At 37.2% G+C, this 12,473-nt stretch overlaps 1 protein-coding gene across 2 annotated transcripts in view; it reads right to left on the bottom strand.

Moving 5' to 3' along the window:
* Positions 1-12,473, bottom strand: part of LOC127433061 (contactin-associated protein-like 5) — a 136,372-nt gene that overhangs the window by 70,755 nt on the left and 53,144 nt on the right. Inside the window, exons 4-5 of one of the 2 annotated variants that reach the window (XM_051684698.1) lie at positions 10,777-10,924; positions 6,974-7,177 (exon numbers count right to left, since the gene is read on the bottom strand). In XM_051684698.1, the coding sequence (XP_051540658.1) occupies positions 6,974-7,177; positions 10,777-10,924 (352 nt within the window). Of the gene's footprint in view, positions 1-6,973; positions 7,178-10,776; positions 10,925-12,473 lie in introns of those variants that run through there. The other variant, XM_051684699.1, reaches the window with a different exon arrangement.

The following is a 12,473-nucleotide window of genomic DNA, read 5'->3' as shown; positions in this document are numbered from 1 at the left end:
GTTCAGAAACCCGACATGTATATCTATCCCAAATGAATCTAGAAAATGCCCAGATAGTTTTTAAGAGAATTAGAAAATAATAGAATATATATATATATATATATATATATATATATATATATATATTATAAAAAATAAAAAAAATTAATTTCCATCAGCATCATTTCCAGCACAGAATTCTATTAAACACAATACAGAATTTGAGATGTGCTGGTAATGACACTGTGCTGGGAATTTTCATGACTTTCAGGAAAAAATAAATAAAATAAAATCACCTGTGATGCATGTACAGACAGACACATTTTTCAGACAGCAATAGGTTCAGTACACATGCATATTACAATAGCTATGAAACAAGTAAATCTCTGTTTCAGAATAAAGGTTTAACCAGTATATGGACGTTAATTAGAAAATAATGTTCATATTAACATGGAGACAATGCCAAGGGAAACACAAAATTTGTGTCATCCAAAACTACCAAAACATGAAAAATTATGCAACGGCCCAGGAGTACTGCACTTATTCAAATTCAAGACCTTTTCTGAATATCACGTCCCAAGAGTATGTTACAGAGAGAGAGAGAGAGAGAGAGAGAGAGAGAGATAAACCAGCGGATATGAGAGAATAATTACACAATGTTCCATAACACATAATATATCATTTAAGAAAATACTATAATCAGACTGTAATCAAAAGACAGATGAAATGTGCCTTTGCAAATTATTGCTATTCCTTAAAATAGAGACCTGCATGAAACTTTCTGCCATTAAATGACAAAACATTTGTGTATCTACATGTGTGTGTGTATCTCAGTGATGTTATAGGGACATGAACCGTATTTATCAATTATTCATCAAAATGACTGATGTCCAGTCGGTTGGGTCACTGTTGGTCAGCTACTGCCCCATCAGAATGCATATAACGTCTGCTTTGTTTCTATTAACGTTTTTGTGGTTTATTTCCCCGTTTCTGCCTATGTATTGGCTGCTCAACATTTCATGATCTTCATTCTTTTTAAAAGAAAAACAAAACAGCCTTCAAGCTCTCGGCCTTGACCTCTCGTGTTTGTTTGTACACTGTGTGCGACAATGATACTCATTTGTGTTTCAAGTGTTGTTTTGATTAATGCTGCTTGCAACTCGACAAAGAAACCTAATATAAGACCGTACAAACAGTTGTTTGTAACCCTGACCTCATCTGACCATGAAAAGACAATAGCCTCTCCTCTCTTTTAAAAGAGTTTGTAGAAATGTCCCTGAATTTGACCATTTATTCTAAAGGTTTAGCTTCAGGAGGACAAAACTGTTCATCATACAAAAGTTGTCCTTAAAATCACTCATGCATTGAAATGCAAATAATAAAATGCAAATAACCATATAACCGTGCAAAGTTAGAAGCGAATAAACCCTTCCAAAAATGTGTCTGCGACTGTCGCCACAAAGTCTCCTCAACGGAAACCATTTCACTTGGTATTTTGTCAGCTCTCAACATAGCTTCATAAAAACAGAGTAAAAGCGAGTCATTTTTTGCATAGATTATGTATGTTGACACCTGAGTGTCAAAGCAGTGGGTGAAACCAGTCGACGAATTCAGAGAGTAAAAATTGCACCCAAAAACAGCCCACACTACAGTTTATTTCACAGATTTGGGAGCCGTGAACTCTGAGGTCTATCTACTAAAATGAGGTGGTAAATAAAGTCCCCACCACAGTGTCATTTCCAGAACTTCTCAAATTCTGCATTGTGTTTAATAGAATTGTGGGTAACATATGAGGTTATATTCGTTAAGTAAGGGATAAAGTCGCACAATAAACCCAGACAGGGTGATCAGGACCCAGTACCTTGTATCACCCTGAAGGGGTTTATTTTGCAATAACAACCGACTGACTGTACATCATCCTGCTTATTACACAGCTACTAACCAAATAAATAAATGCATGGTCATAAAATATTGATTTGCATTGAAATGATGTAATTTCAGAAGAAAGAAATCACTGAACAGCTGGAATCCACCTCCGGTTTGCATCAGAGTTCTGTTGGTGTTTACTCTGTAAAAAAAAATTACCGTCTGACTCCTCATTATTCAGCCTATTGCAAGACTACTTGCCAAATAAATAAATAAATAAATAAATGCACATGAAACATTGATTTGAGTTTAAATGATTTTATTAGCTTGTAGAGATTGTACAGTGAGCCGAGAAGCAGGAAACACGGATCGCAGAACCCGGATGAGCGGTCTGATACGTCTGAATCCCCGAATGTGCGGTTGTTTCAGAGCAAGATCTGACCACTGGATGGCGCCATTGACCAATCAGAATCGAGTATTCCAGAGAGCCGTGTATTAACATTAGTTAATGCATCAAGTATCATGAACATACTATTAACAATATATTTACAGCATTTACTGTATTAATCTTTGTTAATGTTAGTTAATAAAAATACTAATTTTCAGTGTTAATTCATGCAGATGTCAACTAATGTTAACTAATACAACTTTTGATTTAAAAAATTTAGTAGCACATGTTTTAACATTAGCTAAGATTAATACATGCTTTAAAAGTATTGTTCATTGTTAGATCATGTTAACTAATGTTGGAACCTTATTGTAAAGTGAAAAAACTTTATTAGCGGATTTTTTTATTTTTTTTTATGTATAGAAATCATTTCACACAAAAATCTCTATACTGAAAAGGTTTAGTTTTATTTCATATTACAGTTTTAAACATGCAATAATTATTTTTATGATTGATTTTCATCTGAGATAAGGCTAAAACAGTAAAATCTAGACATTAGTCAATTGTAAAGTACTAAAAACACATAAACACCTGATAGAGTTTCCAATTCAGTTTTAATGTGAACTTACAACAAGAAACAGGTTGAAATCCGTTTTAATAAAAATCAACCCCTGGAGGGGGCCTGGGTATCTCAGCGAGTATTGACACTGACTACCACACCTGGAGTCGTGAGTTTGAATCCAGGGCGTGCTGAGTGACTCCAGCCAGGTCTCCTAAGCAACCAAACTGGCCCGGTTGCTAGGGAGGGTAGAGTCACATGGGGTAACCTCCTCGTGGTCGCTATAATGTGGTTCTCGCTCTCGGTGGGGCGCGTGGAGAGTTGTGCGTGGATGCCGCGGAGAATAGTGTGAATCCTCCACACGTGCTATGTCTCCACGGTAACGCGCTCAACAAGTCACGTGATAAGATGCGCAGATTGACGGTCTCAGATACGGAGGCAACTGAGATTCGTCCTCCGCCACCTGGATTGAGGCGAGTCACTATGCCACCATGAGGACTTAGAGCGCATTGGGAATTGGGCATTCCAAATTGGGAGAAAATCCCCCCCAAAAAAGTACATTACACAACTACAGAATATTATGCTTAAACTTTCCAAGAAGTAGGACCGCTGCAGAATTTAAACATTTGCAGTTCTTCACTCTCCCCTTGTAGACCTAATGAAAGTGTATTTACAACAACAACAAAAAAAGCACACATTTAGGTTGAAAAAGGGACAATTTTACTTTCTATGACAGCAGCCACAGATATTGTTGACAAAAGCTTACGTTGTAAACAGAGACAATCTGCATATTTAAGAGGCGGGAAAACACACTGCGAAAACAACTTTTTGTTGATACAATTTACGGTTGTCTCTTGCTCATGGATTGCTGAAATTATTCAATCAAAACACAGATATATATTTTTAAATTCAAAAATAGAAGAGTGAAAAAATTGGAGGCAAAAATGAAGCACGAAATAAAGCGGAATGAATGTAAACTACAGGCAAAATACATTTTGGGATATGGGGCATACATCTTCATGTTGGTGCTTGTTTGTTTATTTTGGGCACAGACAGAAGTGAATGTGTGCCAGTGACTAACATCAGTCTCTGTATTGTGCTGGAAACAACAACATTACATGAAAAAACAAACAAACAGTTGTCCTCGACCGTCTGACTCTCATTATTGGGCATTGTGACATTGTGACATTCTTTGTATTTGTGAGCTTTTGCATTTCAATCATTTTGAGTCTACATGTGAGCCGAAAGTGTCATAGAAGCACCACAAAATGATATTATTGTGTTTCTCACATTTGCTTTTTCTGACACTATCTGATAGCTTTAGATTTAAAGTTTAGGGTAGGGATGTCAGTTGTGTTGATTTAAAACTCAATAGCGTTAATCTTAAATACCTCATCTGTTTGAGAGAAAACAGACAAGCTATTATGGTAAATTATGGTTAAACCAGAGTAAAGTGTGCAGTCTGACTTCAGTTATTTTATAATGGGAAACTCTTGAATGCTGACAGCAGCCGAAACGAGCTGAGATTTACAGACGCGACACATTCAAAGTTCTCCAACCCAACACGACTCAGACTTTTATAAAAATACTCTCATGTTGAAAAGCATGATTCTGTGGAGTGCTGCGGCTCTCATCTGCTGAGATGAGATTAAAATTGGTGGTATTGCTGGAATAATCATCCCAATGCAATAATCTTCAAATTTCAAACCTACATGGCAAATCGAACACAGACGTTTAATTGCCGAATTGTGTGCGCGCGTGCGTGTGTGAGTGTGTGTGTGTGTGTGTTCAGGGGAGTTAACAAAATGCGGAGACAAGAGAAGAAAATACAGGCCGTTCCTATAAGACAGATAAATCACAAATGAGATCTCAGAAATATCTCAGTTGAATCACCTAGAAATATTTAAAGGGATAGTTCACCCAAAAATGAAAATTCTCTCATCATTTACTCACCCTCATGCCATCCCAGATGTGTAGAACTTGAAGATTTTTATAAGAATGTCTCAGCTCTTTTGGTCCATACAATGCAAGTGAATGGTGACCAGAACTTTGTAGCTCCAAAAATCACAAAGGAAACATAGATGTAATCCATAAGACTCCAGTGGTTTAATCCATGTCTTCAGAAGTATATGATAAGTGTGGGTGAGAAACAGATCAATATTTAAGTCCTTTTTTACTATAAATCTCCACTTTCACATGTAGCCACATGTGGTGCCTTTTTAGTCCACATTCACATCTTAAAGTGAAAGTTAAAGTGGAGATTTAGAGTTGGACCTACAGAGATGAGATTCTTCTAAAAATCTTTATTTGTGTTCTGCAGAAGAAAGTCATACACGTCGGAGATGGCATGAGGGTGAGTAAATGAGAGAATTTTCCTTTTTGGGTGAACTGTCCCTTTAAATAGAGGCTTTTGCTGAGGTTTCCTGCATTTCAGATGTTTTTCCTCTAGAGTTTCAGAAGTGTTCTCAACATACAAATTAGTATGCAAAATAACATATTGCCAGATTACTCAATGCATTTAAAAAAATATATATTATCCTTGGATAATTTTGAAACAGACCACACAAAAGAAAGTGCCAGATTTGATGTAAATGTAATATTTTCTAAGGAAATTTTACATTCATAAATGTAATTTTTCGAACTGTAAACTCATTTATTCTATTCTGTTATTACTATTATTTGAATAGTATACCGTATCCCTCTCGGTTTATAGAAATGCATTAAAAACAATTATAGTTTTCAATACTTTTAAACTCAGTTTAACTTCTTTCTTTTTCTTTTCTATGTCTCAGCAGTCACTTTCTGGAAAGCATTTGATTAGAAAAATAGTCTGTAGTGCAGGATGATTTATCAGTATTGTTATTCTGTTTTCCCAGAAGAGAAAGACTACATTTTACAAAGTTAATTTAGTTAACAAGCATACAGATGACCTCAAAGCAAACAGACATGAACTAAAAGCCACAGAACTCCATTATTGATCCCAGGGAGTCATTAAAAAAAGTTACGAAATAATATTGCGTGCTTCAGTGAACTTCCACACTTGTCCACTTCTGGATAAGTGAAATAACACACAATCTTGTGTCCGTCACAACAAACAAACGGTTGTAAATTCTCATCCCAAAGAGATTTGACATTTGTTATTTTATTTGGAAACAGTCGAGTTAACCAGGAGGTCTGTGTCGGGCACCGAATTATATTTCATAGCGTGTCCAAAACAAGTTGCCACTCAATTGCAATGGCGTGACAGCACAGAAAACAGTTTCAGTGTGAGAAATGACAATATGAGTTAACAGCGTAAACCTGCATTTGTTCTCTTAATCGATTTCGCCCGAGTGTTGTGGCGTTTCATTTGTATCTTCGCCAGTGTTTGTCAGGACAGAGAGGGAACTGTTCTCTGCACCCCCCGTGACACTGGCAGTGTTACCCAAACACAGTGATGGCAGATGGCATTCTGGGAATGAGTGCCATTCGGCCCGCTCACAACAGACTGCACCTGTGACCCACACCTGAAGACTTTTCTCTCCAGATTTAAAACCTTGTGCATGCTAAATTTACCTAATCTACAAACAGTAGAAATACCATGTGGTTAAACTTTATTTTACAGTATGTGTACTATCAGTACTGTATATTTTATTATTATTAATTTTATGGCAATTATCTTTTAATTAGAAGCCTTTATTTTGTCACACATTTGCATATATACAATGAAATTATTTTTTTCACATATCCCAGCTAAGCTGGGGTCAGAGCACAGGTCAGCCATAATACAGCACCCCTGGAGCAGAGAGGGTCAAGGGCCTTGCTCAAGGGCCCAACAGTGGCATCTTGGTGGTGCTGGGGCTTGAACCCCCAACCTTCTGGTCAGTAACCCAGAGCCTTAACCGCTGAGCCACCACTGCCCACCTACACTACAAGGTCACATTTCATCCCAAATTCAGAACACTTGTTTTTGACAGGTTTCATGACATTTACCCATAAATAACGTGGCAAATGTGGTAATGATTCATTACCATGGTGTACATCAAGGTATTACCATCTGATACCATTACTGTACTGCCACATCTGTTCTACTCAAACTTTCCAAGATCATCTCAAATCTACCTTGAAAACATGCAGCTCAACGTAAATGATGCACTTTACAATCACCATAAACATATCAGATGAAACATGCATATTAGTACCTTTTCTAAACTGTAGTAAGAGTTTGCCTTTGAATAATTCCAAAGCAAGCGTGTGTCCGCTGTGGCTTTCCATGTGAATCAACAGCCCAGAGTTCTGTAGGGTTTTAAAGTTCATGACTAACACGTCTTTATCTGTTGGACTCGTGCTGGGATCCGGCCTGTACAGGAAATGACCACTGCCATCAAACCCCGCCACATCAGACCCTAAAAACACACAAGAAATAATGAACAAACTGTTTTTGGGATGTTGGATAGGTTCTCAAATACCAGTTTAATTTGACATAATATAGTTATTAACACATAGATTCATGATCAGTATTTTAATGTGTTACAAATTAGAATTAGAATGAGTACAAGGGGTTTATTGAAATCAGATTTAACCACAATGTCCTTAACAATGTTTGGCGAAGCCCACACATCCAATTTAAAGTGTATTAGTGCAGAAGTGTTGGCACTTAATGCATTCAATGCCAAGCCACTTGACTGCTGTAAGAGGAGCAGAGAGAGTTTAAACTGCTCAGGTCAACAAAAATGATGCAACAGCGTGACACTCGACAGCACCTGGATGATCTGAGCATTAAATTATACATCCATCAGTATGAACGGAAAAAGATAAAGATAAACAGTTGCTAATGCTCTCCTCGATTTCTGAACATGGAAACAGTTGACTTATTTTTATATCCCTTAAGGAGTTTTAGGTGAAACGTCTGAGACAAAGTAAATTAAATATAAACGCAAACTTATTTACATTCATTCTCTGGAGCCTTGAAAAAAGAAACATCTGAACAATAAAATATTCCTCTGGATTGCGTTGATGCATCTGAGGTGAATAAACATTGTGGGCATGTTTATGGGCTGAAATACACAAAAGCTTTTGCTAACAGCTCACAATACCAGAAACAGTAAGAACGCTGCCATTGTTCTCAGTGTAATTTCAATGACAATACATTCATTCTAACCGAGCCACAGGAATAAAGCCACTACACACACATCACGGGAATTCTGTTAGACCAATCAGAAACCAGCGCTGTGGATTGACGTTTGATTGAAAGTGGACTGGTCATGGTAGTCTGCATCTAGGTAATAAGATATAACAACACGGGAGCTGATGATTTGTGAATTGAAATAAACGTATTATCGAACACCATAATGACCATCAGTTATGCTTGATGATTGTCATTGTGCACTCGGTAGAAACAACAACTAAAATGTTCTTACAGGGAAACATTAGGTTTAAGGTGTGCAGTTTTTAGGCTACTGGCATCATCAAACTGAATTGCAAAAATAACTAGATCAAGTTTGCCGAAACAAACTTTAATGTTGACTTGACAAAGCTTTGTCTAAAAGTTTAAACTGGTTTTAAACATTTGAAGTTTGATGGTTACAGCTTACTTGCCAGATATATTGTCAGACAGTCAGACAGAAAGATAGATAGTGACAGACAGTTAGGAAATATTGACAGACAGTTAGGAAATACTGAGAGACAGATAAGAGAGTGACAGAAAGTTAGCAAATATTGACAGACAGACAGAAAGACAGAAAGATAAGAGAGTGACAGACAGAAAGATAGATAGGAGAGTGACAGACAGACAGACAGATAGATAGGAGAGTGACAGACAGACAGACAGATAGAAAGATAGATAAAAACGTTACAGACAGACAGAAAGATAGATAGGAGAGTTACAGACAGACAGACAGAAAGATAGATAAGAAAGAGTTACAGACAGAAAGATGGAAAGATAGGAGAGTGACAGACAGACAGACAGACAGATAGATAGGAGAGTGACAGACAGACAGACAGATAGGAGAGTGACAGACAAACAGACAGACAGACAGATAGATAGGAGAGTGACAGACAGACAGACAGACATATAGATAGATAGATAGATAGATAGATAGATAGATAGATAGATAGATAGATAGATAGGAGAGTGACAGACAGACAAACAGATAGGAGAGTGGCAGACAGACAGACAGACAGACAGACAGACAGACAGATAGATAGATAGATAGATAGATAGATAGATAGATAGATAGATAGATAGGAGAGTGACAGACAGAGAGACAGAAAGATAGGAGAGTGACAGACAGACAGACAGACAGATAGATAGGAGAGTGACAGACAGACAGACAGACAGACAGACAGACAGGAGAGTGACAGACAGAGAGACAGAAAGAAAGATAGGAGAGTGACAGACAGACAGACAGACAGACAGACAGATAGGAGAGTGACAGACAGACAGACAGACAGACAGATAGGAGAGTGACAGACAGACAGACAGACAGACAGATAGATAGATAGATAGATAGATAGATAGATAGATAGATAGGAGAGTGACAGACAGACAAACAGATAGGAGAGTGACAGACAGACAGACAGACAGATAGATAGGAGAGTGACAGACAGACAGACAGACAGATAGATAGGAGAGTGACAGACAGACAGACAGACAGATAGATAGATAGATAGATAGGAGAGTGACAGACAGACAGACAGACAGACAGAAAGATAGATAGGAGAGTTACAGACAGACAGACAGAAAGATAGATAGGAGAGTTACAGACAGACAGACAGAAAGATAGATAAGAAAAGAGTTACAGACAGACAGAAAGATAGATAAGAGAGTTACAGACAATTAGAAAAGATTGACAGACAGAAAGATAAGAGTGACAGACAAACATACAGTTAGAAAAGAGTGACAGACAGACAGACAGATAGATAAGAAAGCGTGACAGACAGTAAGGAAAGACTGACAGACAGACAGAAGGAATGTGCCCGAAGCCGAATGTCTTATTCGGAAAGGTACGAATAATGACTTCAAAACGATTAATGGATTCATCCGAATAATATACAAAAATATTTTTGGACTGATTATCCACAACGAATTTATGTATATTATGTCGGAGCTCGTCTATCGTCTCTTAAAGTCGACCACATTTACGTATATCCACATCAGTGGTAATTTACTGGCTAAGACTTTATTCAGAAATAAAATTTATAATGCTCCATAGAGTATTTAATTATTAGGAATATTCCTCCTTATGTAACATGAAGAAACTGAAACATGCGCCGTCTTTTTTTCTTCTTCTTCTTTAAACTGTGCTAAATCTGAAAACGTAAAGTGTTCTTGAACTCTGGTAAGGCACTATAAATTTTACGTTATTATTATTTAACTAGATAATGGTGTCTTATTGTAACAATTCCTAATAGATTTATGGGACTTTAACCTGTTTGTAAGCTATACTAATTTTATTTTCATTTCTTTTAATGTTAGAATTTGTATTTATTATTCACTGCAAAATGTGTGCTTGACATTTCATATTTTGCTTGACTCCTCCTGCCTTCAGAATAATGTTGTTATACATGCACAGACAAACGAATATTCAGTTTCATGCAGATATTAATATCTGAAAAGTCTTAGCCTGGAGAAACCACAACATATTCACACAGTTAATGTAGCCTATAAATAAAAAAAAATAAAAAATAAAAATATTTAAAATAATTGTATAATAATAACAATTATTATTATTAGGCTATTATTATGAAAATGCATATACAAGGCATATTTTATTAATAGAAACTATAAATGTAAAAGTAACACTTAAAAATGGGTGTTTCATTTCGTTTTGAGGCACTTCCTGTTTAAGCCCCGCCCACACCCGGTTCTATCCGAATACAGAGACAGATACAGATAATTTTGTCATATGAACAGATACAAACACAGATAATATCCAATATCCAAGAAATTACACACATCACCAAAAAGAGCAAAAGCATATTTAATTGTCTTGATCATACTTACTGTATTGGCAGCCATACGCTTCCAGTCTGAGTCCCATTCTGCCATTTGGATTCCAGTCCAGTGGTAATATTCTCAGATACTGAGCGATTACTGGATGCTGGAGTTTGTACATCACCACACTGTCGGCATTAGAGTTCCCAGAAAAAGCCTGAAATTAAAAGAAAAACAGTGTGAATACTTATGGTGATCTCATTTGAGTTCTGCTGGAGTTACAACTATGGCCTTGTGCCTTTATGTTTCACATTAGATTAGATCATCAAAGATGTAGTTTGTTGATGCTGAATTCAGTGTGAAAGGTGAGTTTACGTACAACGCGACAAGTCCCTAACTCAGATTCTACTTAATATACAGCGAGGCCATTTGGCGACTATAGTGATTAAACATCGCCATGGGTCGATAAACTGCAGATATGTTCTCAGCTCACATGAATACTGGTGTACACATCTCCTATCACCCAAATATATTAATGGAAATCAATACTGACATCTTATAACCTGCAAAAACCCTCATTCTAGTGCTTACACTGCTGAAAACACACCTTAAACCAGCCTATAGAGGTTAGCTGGTCACACAGTTTAGCCTAGCTGGACAGGCAGGTCTGGAAAGCTGGATTTAAAAGGGTTTTGGGCACTTGTCAATTGATAAAAGCCACATATCTTTAAAATTAAAAAATAAAGGAGGTCCACCTTGAGCTTGTTTACTTAGGAAAACATTTGAAAAACAGCTCGGTGTCACAACTTGTGGTCGAGAAGATGAAGGCGAGGCTAGAGATCTAATTGCAGGCTTTTTAATGAAGACGATATAAAACAATACATAGTGCCATAAACCAAAACAACACTCTAACACAAGCATAACACAGACGAGAACTGACGAACATTGAACAAAACTGGAGGGTAATTATTTATATATATGTATATATAACGCGCACACGCACGCACACGAGAACTAATGAGGGGATTGAAGACAGGTGAGGATGCTGTGAACAGATGGATGTGATGAGGGCAATGCACTGTGGGAAATGGAGTCCAGAGGGAAACTTCAAAATAAGAGTCCAGGGTAAAAATGTGGGAGACAGAACGTGACATTACTACATTCCCCCCCCCCCACAAGGCGACTCCTGGCACCTAAAGATGGAGGGGCAGGAGGAAACAGGTGACCAAAAGACAGGGGTGGAGCCAGGAGGTTTGGGGGCAGCCACGGAGCAGGGACAGGTTCAGGAGGCCTGGGAGGGCTTCAAAATAACATGAGGGAGACAGAACATGACACTCGGACAGATGCAAAACCATGTTCAGTGTGAACAGCCCCTAATACGCATATAATGAAAATCGCTTTAATACGACCAGGAAGAACAAAATTTCTATTAATTTACACTTTTTGCCAAAAGAACGAAGCTGCAATCAATGGAGAAAGACAGTATTTTTCTGTCAAGCTTTTTCTTCCCCATAATTAAGCTTAAGCATTTTACATTTTTAAAGCTCAACGAACTGGCTTTCTGTTAAAAAAAATGGGGTCATCGCTTTGTAGACAGTATATACTAATGTGTTAAAAATAGTAGGCCTATATATCATAAAAATTAAATAAATAAATAAGTTGGCCTTCCTGGTCCACTGTCTTAGTTGTTTAAGCAACCCTGCATTATTATGGATTTTTTTGGGAGATTTTTATTATCTCGGTTTGTGAAACATTCTCAGCAGTTT

The sequence above is a fragment of the Myxocyprinus asiaticus genome, chromosome 42 (assembly GCF_019703515.2).
Source record: "Myxocyprinus asiaticus isolate MX2 ecotype Aquarium Trade chromosome 42, UBuf_Myxa_2, whole genome shotgun sequence".
In the NCBI taxonomy this organism is placed as follows: Eukaryota; Metazoa; Chordata; class Actinopteri; order Cypriniformes; family Catostomidae; genus Myxocyprinus; species Myxocyprinus asiaticus.
The sequence above is the reverse complement of the archived record's forward strand: the minus strand, read 5'-3'. Positions and strand labels throughout refer to the sequence as shown.